Source organism: Oryctolagus cuniculus, chromosome 7 (genome assembly GCF_964237555.1).
Source record: "Oryctolagus cuniculus chromosome 7, mOryCun1.1, whole genome shotgun sequence".
NCBI lineage: Eukaryota > Metazoa > Chordata > Mammalia > Lagomorpha > Leporidae > Oryctolagus > Oryctolagus cuniculus.
In genome coordinates this window covers 50,096,501-50,113,137 of record NC_091438.1, presented here as the reverse complement: position 1 = coordinate 50,113,137, position 16,637 = coordinate 50,096,501, and the positions used below count along the sequence as shown (strand labels likewise).

Sequence of the window (16,637 nt, the reverse complement as noted above, 5' to 3'; positions counted from 1 at the left end):
CCCCGTGCGCGTTCCCTGCGGCCCGCCCGCCTCTCTAGCCGCCGCCTCGATGGTGAGCCGCGCGCCGCAGCCAGCGCCGGGCCGCGCGGGGGCACAAGGGCGGGAGGGAGGCGGCGTCCGGAACCGCCGGGGCGTGGGCTCCGTGGGAACAGGCTGCCGGGAGGACCCGCGGCGGCCGCTCCCCGGGCGTCCTCACCCCGCCTCAGGCGCCCCACAGGCGTGGTGTGCGCGGCGTCATGGCCCTGGGCGACCCGGAGAGGTGGCTTCCTACAGGGAATGAGAACGGACCTCGGCCCCGAGCAGAAGGAAGGAGTGGTTGTCCCTGGACGCGAACACTGGGTACCGGGGGAGAGAAGTCAGCCCGACTGGGGTCCCCGGGAAGAGCTCAAGATGGAGTGATCGGCCGCTAGCCCGTGAGGATTAGTGAAATGTTAGCGGAATGAACCTGTGCGGTGGGCACCCCTGGAAGAAATAACACTCCGGAGACAGAGCAGCAGCAAAACCCATCAGAAGGAACGCGGAAGGTATAATAAGGGCACAGACAGCCCTCGGGTTGGGAGGGACCCCGTTTTTGTGATCATGAATGGAGGTTCGGGGCCTTTGCGGATCCTTGCTGTGTATTATTATCTCATCCGTGTCTCGTTCCCTACTGCAAAGCTCTGTCAGCCTGGGATACTCGTGTCCGCCAGCGGCCCCGGCATCACCAGGGAGCTTGTTCGACATGCGGACTCCCGGGCCCCATTCCCACATAGGGAATCAGGCTCCGCCCTTTAACAAGACCACCTGGGACTGTGAGGAGGGTGCTTTGACAGCTGGCCTACAGCGGAACCACGTGTGATTTCTGTCTGTATTCTGCATGCACCTCGTACAAAGCTTTTTACCAAGCATTGGCAGAGTGAAGGGGACATGCATACCGTTACACGTTTCTAACAAGATATGCGACTTAGGCTTGAAAATGGCCAGTGATTGGGGACCCAAAGGCACCCCACCCATCTTTATGAGTGAGGGGCTCTATCTGTAGAGAGAGGTTTGCTTTGCCCCCTTGTAAACTCATTCTCTGGCTCTTAACCACAGACAATTTACAGAGAAAAAAGTACCATTTTACTGCAGTCTCTTGCTCACCCCTCCAAAATCTTTTTATTTATTTATTTATTTATTTATTTATTTAAAAGTCACAGTTAAGAGAGGGAGAGACAGAGATCTTCCATCCACTGGTTCACTCCCAGGAGCTAGGAGCTTCATACAGTTCTCTCACATGAGTGCTAGGGACCCAAGCACTTGGGCCATCTTCTGCTGCTTTTCCCAGTCCATTAGCAGGGAGCTGGATTGGAAGTGGGGCAGCCCGGACTCCATCCAGTGCCCAAATGGAAGCAGCTGGGACACAAACTAACACCCATAAGGGATGCCAGCATCACAGGCCGCAGCTTTACCCACTATGCCACAACGCTGGCCCCTCAACCAGCTTTCTAACAGCCCACTCCTGAGAACTAACACAGGCTGCAAGAACTAGACCAATCTCATGAGACAGATACTAATCACTCCTTAAAGCTCTACATTGCAACTAAATTTGAACGTGAATTTTGGCAAGGACAAATCATATCCAAACCAAGTCGAAAAGCCATTGGAGGGGCCAGCGCCCTGGCTCAGTAGGCTAAACCTCAGCCTGTGGCGCCGGCATCCCATATGGGTGCTGGTTCTAGCCCTGGCTGCTCCTCTTCCAACCCAGCTCTCTGCTGTGGCCTGGGAAAGCAGTAGAGGATGCCCTGGGTCCTTGGGCCCCTGCACCCACATAGGAGACTGGGAGGAGGCTCCTGGCTCCTGGCTCCGGATCGGCACAGCTCCAGCTGTTGTGGACTTTTGGGGAGTGAGCCAACAAAAAGAAGACCTCTCTCTCTGTCTCCCCCTCTTACTGTCTGTAACTCTACCTCTCAAATAAAATAAATAAAAAAACTTAAAAAATAAAAAGAAAAGCCATTGGCAAAGAATGCTGGAGTTCTACTTTAATATTCATCCTCTCTTCCTCCTTAATAATAGTACTTTGATTTTTACCTAGACCCATTGCTTCTTGGGAAAAAAAAAGATGCATTTCTTAGCTTCTCTGGTAGGTAGATATATTGACTATGTTCTTCCAATGAGATCTAAGTGGAAATATTATATTGTACTTCTGTTAAGTTTCCTTAAAAGAAAAAGGCATGTTCTTCTTCTTATAGTTCTTTTTCCTTTTGTGTAGAATGTTCATGTAATGGCTGGAACTCTAGCACCCAGTCTGGACCACAAGGTGGAAGTCAAATGGTGAGGGTAGTGGAGCAGAAAGAAGAGCTGTGGAATTGTTTTATTGTCTCAGGACTATCTACCTTCAGACGTCTTTAGATGACGGGGAAGTAAACTTCAATACTGTGTAGGCCATTGTTATTTGGGGTTTTTCTATTGTATGTGGCTGCTGTGGTTTGAGTGTGTGGCCTCAGAATTCATGTGTTGGCCCCAACGTAGCAGTGTTGGGAGATGGAGTGTCTGGTGAGAGGTGTTCGGGTCACGGTTTCCACCCTCATACATGGACTGCTGCCAGCCCAGAGAAGGGAGTGCATTTTGCCTCCCGAAGGACCGGATTAGCCGTGAGAGTGGTTTCTTCTGAAGCAGTGCCCCCGACATCTTCCGGCTGGTCTGTGCAAGCCCACTTTCCCTTCCACCTTCCACCATAGTTGAAGCAGCACAAGGCCCTCCCCAGAAGCCAAGCAGATGCTACTACCATGCTCTTTGACTTTCCAGCCTCCAGAACCGTGACCTAAGATCAACTTCTTTCCTTTACAAATTACCCAGTCTCAGATTTTTTTTGTGACAGGCAGAGTTAGACAGTGAGAGAGAGAGAGAGAGAGAAAGGTCTTCCTTTCTGTTGGTTCACCCCCCCAAATGGCCGCTACAGCTGGCGTGCTGTGCTGATCTGAAGCCAGGAGTCAGGTGCTTCTCCTGATCTCCCACGCAGGTGCAGGGCCCAAGGACCTGGGCCATCTTCCACTGCCTTCCCGGGCCACAGCAGAGAGCTGGACTGGAAGAGGAGCAACTGGGACAGAATCCGGTGCCCCAACCAGGACTAGAACCCGGGGTGCCGGTGCCGCAGGTGGAGGATTAGCCAAGTCAGCCGTGGTGCCGGCCTAGTCTCAGATATTTTGTTATTGCAACAGAAAATGAGCTGAGACGGTAGCAGAACCTACTCGTAATCAATTGGATGGGTGAGAGTATGACCTACATAGGTATTAAAATCAAAGGCAGCAGTAGTTATGCATTTGGAGAGAGTTTTGTGCTCAAATCTTCACCAAAGGAGGGCAATAAACAGGTCTATAAACAGGCAGTGAGTGCTTCAAAGGAGCTGAGGAGTTCGAGAAAGCCAGGAGAAACAGCAAGAGGATTAAGCTGCCTGAAGATCAAAGAGAACATGTACCCCACCTCCTTTCTTGTGTTAAGATCCAGCCAGTGCTGTGGCTGAGCAGGTGAAGCCGTGTCGCATCCCATATGGGCACTGGTTTGCATCCCGGCTGTCTCACTTCCAATCCAGCTCCCTACTAATACACCTGAGGAAGCAGCGGAGGATGGCCCAAGTCCCTGGGTCCCTGCACCAACATGGGAGACCTGGATGAAGATCCTGGCTCCTGGCTTTGGCCTGGCGCAGCTCTGGCTGTTGTGGCTATTTTGGGAGTGAACCAGCAGATAGAAGACCTTCTCTCTCTGCCTCTACTTCTCCGTAATTCTGACTTTCCAATAAGTAAATCTTTAAAAATAAAAAAAAAAATCATGACTTACTAAGTCCTTTGTGCAAAAAAAAAATAAATAAATAAAAATAAATAAAAACATGATCTATCACTTGTGTTTCAAACCACAGCACAATAGAAAAAATATGCAGACTCAGATTAGTGGTCTAGTCGAGAGAATTTTTTGGAAGAACATGCTTGTCCCTAAGCCATTTCAAAATGTTAAGCAGCCCATAATCTCCTTAATCACTTTTCATAAAATTATTATTCACTGTTTAATCACTAAAAACTCATTTCTCTACTCCCATGTTGAATTTATTCATTCAATTAATCATTAATTTACTGAGGTCTTACTATGTTACAGGCTGTATATTAGGTATTAGGAATACAGAGATTAATTATAAAGTATCTTCCTCCCAGAATTTTACAAGTGCAAGGAAGAAACAGATGAGGGAGCCAATTTTTATTCATAGTGTAAAAGGCTGCCCATAAACTATAATTGAGATTATACCACCTGTAATGAAAGCCCAAAGGAAGTTCACCTATTTTATATTAGGGATCAGGAGGGTATTCCTGGAAGAGATAATAGTTGAACTGAGTCTTGATACGGGGGTTAGCCAGCTGGGCAAGTGGAGGATCTACCCAGAGGAGAGTACAGTGAGAATATGTACAGTAGCACAGACAACACGGCACTTGGGGAAATTCCAAGTAAGCAGTGGGAAGCACTTTTATATTATATTACTTTAGTAATAGCAAAAGTAACAGGGCACACAGACCTGGTATTAAGTAAAATTACGTTACTTATGAATGTGCTTGCCATTAATGTATCGTAAGTTTTCTAAGTGGCAACTGCTGGTTCAATGGGTCTCTACAAGGGAGAACTTACCTAAATGATTTTAAGAAGTTGTGTCCTTTGACCTTGTGTTACCATTTTACCCTTCTAAAATTATAGTCTGTACTTGTTTATCTAAGGAAATATCTAGGGAAATAAAATTGTTTATCTAAGGAAATAAAATTGCTGTAGTAAATTAGATTATTCTTTTTTTTTTAAGAACAACTTAATTTGTAGAGTACTCAAGAAGAAACATGGTAATTCAAATGAATGGTACTGGCCAGTATTCTGAGAAAATTACCCTAGACTATAGCTCTTCTGAACCAAAAGAACACATTCTTTTGAAAAATAATTTTTATTTTGAAATAGATTTAAGCAAAGTTACAGAGTTTCCATATACCCCACACCCCATTTCCCTTATCATTATTCCCTTACATTATTATAGTACTCTTGTCACACCTATAAACCAATATTGATATGTTATTATTAACCAAACACACCCATTATTAATATTCCCTCAATTTTTACTTAATTTTCCTTTCTGTTCAGTATGCCATCCATGATACCACATTACACTTAGATGTCATGTCTCCTTAGGCTCCTCTATACTGTTACAATTTCTCAGACTTTGCTTGTTTTGATGACCTTGACAGTTGAGATGGTCAAATACTTTGTAGAATATTCCTCAACCTGGGTTTATCTGAAGTTTTTCTCAGGGTTACACTGGGGTTATATTTTTTCATCACATCATTCCAAGGGTCCATCCTACCAACAAGATTTATCACACTGTTCTTGTTAATCTTGATCACTCAACTGAGGGGGCGTTTATGAGAGTGTCTCTGTTGCAAAGTTATTACATAAATTACTTGGAATTCTTCTGTATGGGAGATGAGTCTATTTCAGCCCAGTCATTTATTTATTCAATCATTTATATCATATGGACTCAGGAGTTTTTAAATATTTTATGTTAATTTTTTCTTTTTAAAACAGTTTTATCGAAATATTTTGGATATACAAAAATAACTACAGATGTTTAATATATAAATTTGATGAGTTGAGAAATGTGTATATACTTGCACAAGTATCACCAAAATAAAGTAATAAACATAACCATCACCTCCAAATTTTTTTCACATTTCTGATTTTATGGTAAGTACACATAACATGATAGAAAGCCTCTTACCAAGAATTGAAGTGCAAGATAACTTGTTAACAAAGGCACTACACAGTGGAGCATATCTCTACAACTTACTCATCTTGCATAACTGAAAATATCACAAATTTCCCTTCCCACAAACCCTGACAACCTCCGTTATATTCTCTCCTTATATTTGTTTGAGTGTTTCAGATGATTCACGTGAGTACAATCATACTCTCTTTCTGAGCCTGGCTTATTTCATATATAGCATAATGAACTCCAGATGCATCCAGATTTATGCAAACTGTTGGATTTCCTACTCTTATAATGCTGAGAACTATTCAGTTGTATTTATATACCACATTTTCTTAATCCATTCATCCATCAATAGACATATAGGTTGTTTCTATATTTGCTATTGTCAGTAATGCTGCAATGTATGAAAAACGCTGGGGAGGGTTGCGGGTGGAAGGGAAGTTATGTGGGGGGAAGCCATTGTAATCCATAAGTTGTACTTTGGAAATTTATATTCATTAAATAAAAGTTAAAAAAAAAAACCGCTGAAGGACACCTCTGTCAGGTATAGTATTCTTAGCTTGTAGGGCTTATTTTCACTGAACACTCGCCTCTGGCCTACTGTGTCTTCTGAGAAATGCTGTTGTTCTTATTAGGAGTTCTCTTATGATGAGATACTTACTCTTGCTACTTTGAAAATTCTCTCTTTGTCTTTTACTTCTGATCTTTTCTAATTGGAACTCAGAATATCTATTTAAATTCAACTTATTTGAAGCTTTTTGGCTTCATATATAGGAATACTTACATCCTCAGATTTGGGAAATTCCCCTCTTTTAAAAAAAAAAAAGTTTATTTTAAGTTTATTTGAGAAGCAGAGACAGAGATCTCCCATCTGCTTGTTCACCCGCAAATATTTGCAACTTCTGGAACTGTGCCAGACCAAAGCCAGGAGACAAGAACTTAATGTGAGCTCCCGCATAGATCTCAATATTGAACTATCGCCTGCTACCTCCCGGGGTACGCATTAAGAAGCTGAAATCAGGCCGGCGCCTTGGCTTACTAGGCTAATCCTCCACCTGCGGCGCCGGCACCCCGGGTTCTAATCCTGGTTGGGGCACCAGTTGCTCCTCTTCCAGTCCAGCTCTCTGCTGTGGCCCGGGAGTGCAGTGGAGGATGGCCAAGGTCCTTGGGCCCTGCACCTGCATGGGAGACCAGGAGGAAGCACCTGGCTCCTGGCTTCAGATCGGCGCAGTGAGCTGGCTGTAGCGGCCATTGGAGGGTGAACCAATGGAAAATGAAGACCTTTTTCTCTGTCTCTCTCTCTCTCTCTGTCTAACTCTGCCTGTCAAAAATAAAAATAAAAAATAAAAAAAAGAAGCTGAAATCAAGAGTAGGCTTGGACCTGAACCCTGGCACTCTGATCCAGGATGTGAGCATGCTAAGCAGAATCTTAATCACTACTCCAAATGCTCACTCTCCATCGTTGTTTAAATTTCATTCTCTTTTCTTAGACTTACATAATGCATGTATCAGTTTTTTTAATACTAGGTTATTTTATGGCTCAAATTATTCCAGCTTTGACAGGTGGGACCACATTCAGATGGCTCTTGTGCCCCTTTGACATAAGCCATTGAGTTTGCTTTTTGAGTAATCCTTACACTTTGGCACTACAAGAATATATATATATATATATAGTAGTCAGTTTACAAGATATAATTGGGAAAATGATAAAGCCTTTTAACATAAGCACAGGAACAGGAATGTCAATAAGTATTAGTACACATTCATTTGTATAGATTAGTACTCCTTCCTCAGTAACTAGGCCTCAGTATCTTGAGTTGATTTGAATTCAATTTCCTATTCACATCCTACAGGAATTTTCTTGTAACCTTACATATTGTAAGTGGAATGAGAGTGTCACTGAATTTATCTACATGCTTAAAGAGTGTCAAATTTATGTGTTAAAAGAAGGAAATTAAAAAAGAAGAGACCTTCTGTTTACTTTTGAGTTAGAGCAATCTGTAGATTTAAAAAAAAAAAAAACGCTAGATCTATTTCATTAGATTATAGATATCCAGTATCACAGAGATGAGGAAGGATGAAGGCCTAAGAGGTGATAGCAGCTCTCACTTTTCTCATTATCAAGTGGCATTGGCAAGGTAAAATAGGGGAAGTGGCAGGCAACTGTCCAGATAGTTAGGACATTAGGAAGAAGTTGTCATATTCCTGTATTACATGTATTTGTATTAGGAAAGATGATAATTTCTAATGTTGTTCTTTCAGTTACTAAAATGTATCCTGTTGTTAGGTAACAGGCAGCAATCCAACACTTAGGACTATATTACCCAGCAGCTATTTGTGGATAAACACATGCCTGGGCCTCTAGTCTTGTTCCTCGTGGACCTCAGTGTGCCCGAGAGCTGACATTTAATGATCATCTCCCTGAAGCAAGAACGGAACAGATCCTCTGCAGATGAGAAGCCACAGTCAGCAGCAGTGCAGGAAGGTAAAGCCAAGTCCCTCCTCTCCGCTTCATTCGCTCTGTTTCTCAGAACTGCACGGGCTGGCCTAAGCACACCACTTCCACGTTCAGTTAATAGCAAATCTGATTCCACGCATGAGTGACCTCGTCTGATGCTTGTTACCTGGATGCTATGGGGAAGGAGGGGAGGAAGTTGGAGCTGGGGGAGACAAATAAAATCACATTTGTAGACCATGCTACAACAGCAGCTACTTCTCGTGTGTCCCAAGATAAAGTCTTGTTAGGTCCTCATATGGGAACTAAGAGATCAGAAAAGACAGACAGCTACTTAAAACAAATCTCAAATTTCTCAACCAAGTTCAAACCATTGGCAGATGCTGCATTAATAGAATGGCTTGTGAACCTAGAAAGTTGAAGGTAGTTTCCTTACTGAGATATAGACATGTTGCTTTGGGCAAAGGAGTAAAAATGACCTGCATCAGGCACACTAGTAAATGGCATGTAGAACAAAGTAACTTAAGTATTTATTTGTCTACAATTACGAAGGTCATTATTAATCTTATTTCTCAGGAAACATACATTTGTTATAATGTTAAAGACAAAAATAATGGAAAACCAAATTCCATCCCAAGCAGAGTTATACAGTCAGTCATTTCCCATACAAAAACAGACTTTGAGCCACAACACCAAACATTGGTTAAACACCTGCCAAATGTCAACTACTCTTCTAGGGACATACAAAGATGACTAAGAGTACCCGAGCTGCTCTGGAGAGAGAAAGTGAAGGCTCATGAGAGGTGAGGAGATGATTAGTGCAAATGAAAAGCTTGGATCTCATTGTAGGAAAATGAAGAGAGAATTAATGCTTTTGAAAGAGAAATGGGGCAATTTGAAAGAGGAGGGTCATTTGATCTTGTAAAATTCTGAAGGTATCTCTCTCTAAGTTAAGCTTCCCAATGAAAGCAGAGGCAATGACAAAGGGACAGCTAAAAATAAACCACAGCTATGGCTAAGAAAGCAATAGCTAGCATAAACTTGCCCATTGACATCATCGAGGTCACAGAGTTACTGCTTTCCGTGACTCTCGTCATCAGAGGCTTCCTGATCCGATCTTCTACGGTAAGGATGGTTTTCCGAGCCCCATCCCACTTTCCACGGCCCTGGAGACGATAATGGACTGGAGTACAGGGTCCCAAAAGTAATTGTAATGCCAGCCTGGGGTCGGTGAAAGCCAGAGACAGCAAATTTGGCCTGACCCCCACCAAATCAGCAATTTCTTCCATGGTCTCTATGTAGTCTCCCTGAATGGTATGGCGTTGGCTCTCCACATACCTGAAGTGGAAAGGATCAAAACCAAATCCTGTTAACAATTCAATCATTCAATCATTCATACTTTCTGAGTGCTTGCTATGGGCTCAGTACTGGGCTAGGAGCTGTGGTAAGCAGAGAACGATGACAAGACACTTGCCAGTGTCCTTAAGGATCTTATAATTTGCTAGAGGAGATAAGACATGTATATGAAGCAGAGAAGAATATGAGACTTGGTAAATCATGGGGTTTTTAGACTACTTAAAAGATGTGTAGACAAGGAGCAGTTCGAAGCAAGCTGTTAGAGTTAGGTGCTTCAAGTTTGTAATAGATGGAGATGAGAACACAGAAGAAAGGATGACAGGTCAGGGGGGGAGCAGAATGAAAGAATAAAGCCGAAATGGGCACAGCATATATGTGGGCACCATGTCAGCAAAGGAGGCAGGTTGTAGAAAATAAGAATGGACGTAGAAAGACAGGGCTAATAGATCTTGATGTAGAGGGCTGATGTGAGGAAGAGAACTTACCACAAAAGTTCTCAACTATTTTATGAGGGCATTGGTGACAGGATGCACAGAATGGGACTTCCCAGGGCCAACGTTAATCTGGAATCCTGAAAAGACTAGGAAGGATGACTCGTCCCACAACAGGAACTGCCCTCCGGATGGAGCCAGATACAATGATTACACAGGGTGCAGACTGGAAGAGTTAAAAAGACTTTCCAGGCCAAAAATATGGTTAAGATTTCTTCTTTCCCCCATTTCTTCCTGGGAGAATTCCCATATTTTTGTGGAAAGAGTGGGATTTGGAGAGCTAATGGGAGACTTTGCTTTTACTTTCTATAATGAAAAGAAAGGATAGTGGGATAGAAAGGAAGTAAGAGAAAAGTCAAGTCAAATGATTGAGACTGAGGAATCCAAAACCACATACAGAAAATAAACATGAAGCAGAACTGGGGAGACAGAATTCCAGAGGAAGCGACGGAGGGTCAAGCAGAAATGTATGGAAGTGGACTAGAGTTTAGAACACAGAGGAAGATACAGGAAGGAATGAGAGCTTTCCCTCCTTGTGGAGGTAAGGTTGGCTCAGGAGCGTGTAGGCATGCATGTATCCCATAATAGTAGGCTATGAGCTGTAGAATTCATGCAGGCTTCACAAAAGAGGTTCACCAGTTCCTGCCTTGTGGGTTTGTTATGAAGATGAGATAAGCTCCATGCATACAAAACTCTTAATATGTGTACACAGTTGACCCTCAATAAAAGTTACATGAAATTCTTATTGCTCACAGTCAGAAAGTAGTTGGGAAAAAAAAGTCAAAGGAAAGAAGAAAGTTGAAGTAGGATAGATCAGTGCCAGAAAAGAAAGGAGGTAAAGCAATACAAGAAGGAAAGATGCTTAAAAGGGTCAAACGCAGTACTCAGTAGTGACGGAAGGAAAGTGAAGCTGGTCATGGGTGACTTTCCAGAAAGCAGTTCCAGGAGTGGGAAGGAAGTTATGGTGCAGGGATTTAGGAGGGAGCACACGGTGACCCTTTAGAGCACAGTATGTAGAAATGTTACTGCAGAAGTTTGGCGGTGAAAATAGGAATACCTAAAAAGGATACCAAGTGAAATAAAAACTTATTTCTCCTTCTCCTCCTCCCGGATAGGGGTCCCCTATCTCTCTGGGCCTGGAATGATCAACATCCACTTTATCCAAAGAAAACCACCCTGTGACTACTCTCAAGTTCTGAAATTCAGGTTGCTAAATTATGAAAAAGCGAAGCACTAAGAATCTGGCTGATGTTACAGCCTTCCCACATCACGTGCACCTGAGGGTGCATAGTGGTGAAGCGACCTACAGACTTGCGACTCAGCCATGTCTGCCTCTTTAATTCACTGCCACTGGCCCTTCCTTAGATAGCTCCACTAACCCTTTCAAATAATCCTACAAAAACAATATCCTGATATTCTCTCCATGTTGCCTACTCAACTTCTCTTTTAGGCCCTAATCACGTTTTTAACATTTTTAAAAAGTGTTCTCTCCTTTGTTATCCATATTTAAACCATCAGTGCTATTCCAATCTATTTTCACAAACTATTATTCTCTTTCCTATCAAAAATATAATCTAAATCCTTAAACCAACACAAGGAAGTTAAATATAGTACAGTATTACTCTTTTTAAGAAATGAAGGTTGAAAGACCAAGTGTCTGCTATTAATAATTGATAGAATTAAAAAGGAGAGAACGATCCAACATGGGAAGCAGGACACACAGCAGACTCATAGAATGGCAGATGCCCTAAATAGCACTCTGGCTTCAGAATAAGCCTTTAAGGCATTCTGATCTGGCTGAAAAGCCTATGAGAGCATTTCAGGCATGGAAAGCCAAGACACGGACAAAAAATGATCTGCATGAAAGATCTCTGTGAGTGAGATCCCAGTGGAAAGAAGGGGCCATCAAAGAAGGAGGTACCTTTATCTGAAGGGAGGAGAGAATTTCCACTTTGATTATGGCCTTGTCTAAATAATATCAAGAGTTTGTGGACTCAAGAGGCTTCCAGGGGCTGGCGCAGTGGCACACTAGGTTAATCCTCTGCCTGCGGCACCGGCATCCCATATGGCCACCCATTCTAGTCCCGGTTGCTCCTCTTCCAGTCCAGCTCTCTGCTGTGGCCTGGGAAGGCAGTGGAGGATGGCCCAGGTGTTTGGACCCCTGCACCTGCATGGGAGACCAGGAAGAAGCACCTGGCTTCGGATTGGCGTAGCTCTGTTGCGGCCATCTGGGGAATGAACCAACAGAAGGAAGACCTTTCTCTGTGTCTCTCTCTCTCACTGTCTGTAACTCTACCTGTCAAATAAATAAATGAAAATATAAAAATAAAAAAAAATAAAGAGGCTTCCATAGCCTTAGCAGCTCGTGACAAGAGCCTTGGTTGATCACTGATGTCATAAATGAGTGTCAATTTGTTAAATCAATAACAGGAGTCACTGTGCACTTGCTTCTCATGTAGGACCTCTGTCCTTAATGTGTTGTACTATGAGAATTAACAGTAAAACTAGTCTTCAAACAGTGCTTTATATTTTGTGTGTCTGTGTGGGTGCAAACTGTTCAAATCTTTACTTAGTATAGAGTTGATCTTCTGTATATAAAGATAATTAAAAATGAATCAGGCAGTGCTGTGGCTCACTAGGCTAATCCTCCACCTGTGGCACCAGCACCACGGGTTCTAGTCCTGATTGGGGCGCCGGTTCTGTCCTGGTTGCTCCTCTTCCGGTCCAGCTCTCTGCTGTGGCCCAGGAAGGCAGTGGAAGATGGCCCAAGTGCTTGGGCCCTGCACCCGCATGAGAGACCAGGAGGAAGCACCTGGCTCCTGGCTTCAGATTGGCGCAGTGCCAGCCGTAGCGGCCATTTGGGGAGTGAACCAATGGAAGGAAGACCTTTCTCTCTGTCTCTCTCTCTCTCACTGCCTAACTCTGCCTGTCAAAAAAATAAAAATGAATCTTAATGAAGAATGGGATGAGAGAAGGAGTAGGAAGTGGATGGTTCGGGGGTGGGAGGGCGAATATGGGGGAAGAACCACTATGATCCAAAAGTTGTACTTATGAAACATGTTTATTAAATAAAAGCTTTCTATGAAAAAAAAGAAATGAGGGTTGAGCATTTTGCTCAGTGGTTAAGACATCACTTGGGACGTACATATCCCATATGCAAGTGCCTGGGTCAAGTCCCGGCTCCTCCTCTTCTGATCTAGCCTCTTGTTAATGTGCAACCTGGAAGGTAGCTCAAATACTTGTTTCCCTGCCACCCACAGAATTCCAGGCTGGTGACTTAGGCCTGGACCAGCCCTGGCTGTTGTGGGCATTTGAGGAAAGAACAAAATCTTTCTCTTTGTTTTTTTACCTCTGTGTGTATGTGTGTGTGTGTGTCTGCTTTTCAAACAAAATGAAAATAAATATATTTTTTAAAAGTTTTATTTATTTGAAAGAGTTACAGAGAGAGAGGGACAAGCAAGAAGAGAGAGAGAGAGAGATCTTCCTTGCACTGACCCACTCCCCAGACAGCTGCAGCAGCTGGGGCTAGGCCATGCTGAAGCTAGGAGCCAGGAGCTACATATAGGTCCCCCACATGGGTGGCAGGAACCCAAACATCTGGGCCATCTTCCATGCTTTTCCCAGGCCACGAGCAGGAAGCTAGATCAGAAGTGGAGTAGCCTGGACACGAACTAGCACCCTTATGGGGTGCTAGCTTCATAAGCAGTGGTTTTATCCACTATACCACAACTCCAGCCCATAAAAAATTTTTAAAAAGGAATACAGAGGAAAGGTAACCAGGGAGATGAAAAATATTCCAGGAGAATTTCTTACCTTTTTGCCATTTTCTCTTGAACCTGAGATATTTCTGTCATCATTTCACTTTGTGAGGGTAAAGTCTTTAGCCCTAAAGAGAAAAAAATTAAAATCATAAGTGTAAAATTACCTCAGCAGAAACAAGGATCCTTATTAGCAATTACTATACTTTAGAGAATTCAAAGAAACACCACGTCATTTTCTGTACCCAAGGAGATTGCAATTCATGTATCACTTACCCTCTGACCACCACAGTGTAATGATATTATCAACTGTGACTTCTGTATTCTAGCTTGTCTTTGGCAGATGTTTCTCTCCTGCTCTCCCTTCCGACTAAAACCTGCCTCCTTGCTAACAATCTGGGAAGTGGAACATGGACGTGATGAAATGAGAAATGGCCTTCAAGAGAAATGGAAAGTGAGGGGCAAAGGTCAGGGGAGTGCAGGAAGACATCTACACCTGCATTCTTTTTTCTTGGATTATTTATTTTTGTACACCTGTGCTCTTGAAAACAAAGAGGCTCTATACCACAGAGAGAGTAGGAAGTAAAAGCAAGCAAGCCATCACATTGTATGCCTAAAGCTCTTTGGGAAATAGGCTTCACCTTCCAAACTTTTTTTATTTGCTAAGACAGGGGCAAGGCCAAGGGCAGGTCTTAATACCCAATCTTGACAGATAAACTTAAGCACCAAATACACAATTCCAGTAGTAGGAATTTAAAGCCAAGGACATGGCTAGCCAAAAGGAAACTGGTATTGAGGTCAATATAAACAACTGTAAGCTTACATAATTATGAGCCAGCATTGTGGCACAGTGGGTTGAGCTGCTGCCTGCAGCACAAGCATCCCATATGGGCACCAGTTCTAGTCCTGGCTGCTCCACTTCCGATCCAGCTCCCTGCTAATGTGCCTGAGAAGGCAGTGGAGGATGGCCCAAGTGCCTGGGCTCCTGTACCAACGTGGGAGACCTGGAGGAAGCTCTTGGCTCCTGGCATGGGCTTGGTCTAGCTGTGGCTATTGTGGCCATTTGGGGAATGAACCCCTCTCTCTCCCTTTCTCTCTCTGTATCTCTGCCTTTCAAATAAACAAAGTAGATCTTTTAAAAAAATTTACATAATTAGATATATGCCCAGATGTTCAGGAAATATGTCATTTAAAAAACTACTCCATCAGGTCCTAAGGTGTTACTCCAGAACATTCTAGAATGTTGGGTTTCAGGATGGGAATATATCTTGCCTAATACAAGCCTTCTCATCACACATTAATCAAGTGATTATGTCATTCCCCCTTAAATGTCTTTGGTAATGGGGATCTCATTACCTTCTGAGGAGATGAAATATCTGGCTGCTTAATGGAACATTATTTTTTATTGACGTTAAAATCTGCATCTATGAAACTTGTATCACTGGACCTACATCTGCCTTCTGGAGCCATAGTGTTAATTTTAACACATGGTAGCCCTTGAAACATGTCAAGACAACTGTCATAACTCCTTCAAATCTCTCATTATCAGGCTAAATAGCTCCAGTTCCCCATACAAGGAGTTTCATACTCTCTGCCATAGTGGTTGCCCTTTTCTGGGCCCACTCTAGCCACTCTCCTGGTTGTGGCACTCTTAAAATATAAGACTTGAAATTCAGCACTCAGAGATAGCCTGCTGTGTTTCTCCATGTGTTTTCTCATTTAATCCATGGGAATTATTTTTTTTTTATTTGACAGGTAGAGTTATAGACAGTGAGAGAGAGAGAGAGACAGAGAGAAAGGTCTTCCTTTTCTGTTGGTTCACCCTCCAATGACTGCTACAGCTGGTGTGCTGTGCCGATCTGAAGCCAGGAGCCAGTGCTTCCTCCTGGTCTCCCATGCGGGTGCAGGGCCCAAGCACTTGGGCCATCCTCCACTGCACTCCGGGGCCACAGCAGAGAGCTGGACTGGAAGAGGAGCAACCAGGACTAGAACCCGGCACCCATATGGGATGCCAGCGCCACAGGCAGAGGATTAACCAAGTGAGCCACGGCGCAGGCCCGGGAATTATTATTTCAATGAGGAAACATTGAAATGCTTCATTTCAGATTAATCACAGATCTTTTTGAATGCTCAAAAAATAAAGAAATCCACATATTTTGAGAGTTGAGTTCCAAATTCCAAATCTCATAGTACAACCATAAATTTTACTTCTATTAGTCAGAAATATCATGGAGGAGGAAGTCTACTTATTAGCTGTGGGAGACAGCCAATTTGTCTTTTTTTTTTTTTAAAGCTAGATATGTACACAGTGTCATGTAATGCAGTTCTCCTCATTCGTTCATCTGTTCTTATAGTATTTCCTTGTTAGACACATACAGTCTTTCCCATGTTATCTCCACCCTTTGTATCTTGTGCTCTATATTGAATCCCCAATTTAAATTAATGGTCACAGCCCCTGAGCAGATTCTTTTCTCTGCCATCCCCAATATGCATTCTGTCACCAAATCCTTTCAGTTGAGTCTATCTCTCCCTGATACCTTGGTTTAAGCCTTCATTAGGTCTTCCTCAGACTCTGACCACAGGCTCTTACTGGCCAACTTCCCATTTCACTCCCCTCTAACGTATCTTCTAAATCGCACATCTGTTTTCCAGTTAAAATCTGTCAGTGGTTCTCCACGGCCGATATGAAGTGCAAACTTCTTGCAAGGCCCTCAAAGATTTTCTTTTTGCTTGTAAAGACTCATGTATTTATTTGAAAGGTAAAGTGATGGAGAAAGGGAGAGAGAGAGAGAGAGAGAGAGAGAGAAAGAGAGAGATCTTTTATTAGA

General features: G+C 43.2%; 1 protein-coding gene and 1 long non-coding RNA gene across 7 annotated transcripts in view; one reads left to right on the top strand and one right to left on the bottom strand.

The window, feature by feature from the left end:
- Positions 1 to 222: 222 nt before the first annotated feature.
- The window catches only part of LOC138850555 (uncharacterized), a 42,909-nt gene continuing 26,494 nt past the window's right edge, over positions 223 to 16,637 (top strand). The window contains exon 1 of the long non-coding RNA XR_011390481.1: positions 223 to 524. This is a non-coding gene — a long non-coding RNA (uncharacterized lncRNA). The remainder of the gene's footprint in view (positions 525 to 16,637) is intronic.
- FMO5 (flavin containing dimethylaniline monoxygenase 5) overlaps positions 4,915 to 16,637 on the bottom strand; it is a 54,288-nt gene continuing 42,565 nt past the window's right edge. For 5 of the 6 annotated variants that reach the window (XM_070076653.1, XM_051856023.2, XM_051856022.2 and 2 more), the window contains 2 exons: positions 13,865 to 13,937; positions 4,915 to 9,542 (listed from right to left, as the gene is read on the bottom strand). In XM_070076653.1, coding sequence (XP_069932754.1) covers positions 9,197 to 9,542; positions 13,865 to 13,937 — 419 coding nt within the window. In that variant the 3' untranslated portion in view covers positions 4,915 to 9,196. 6 annotated transcript variants of the gene reach the window in all.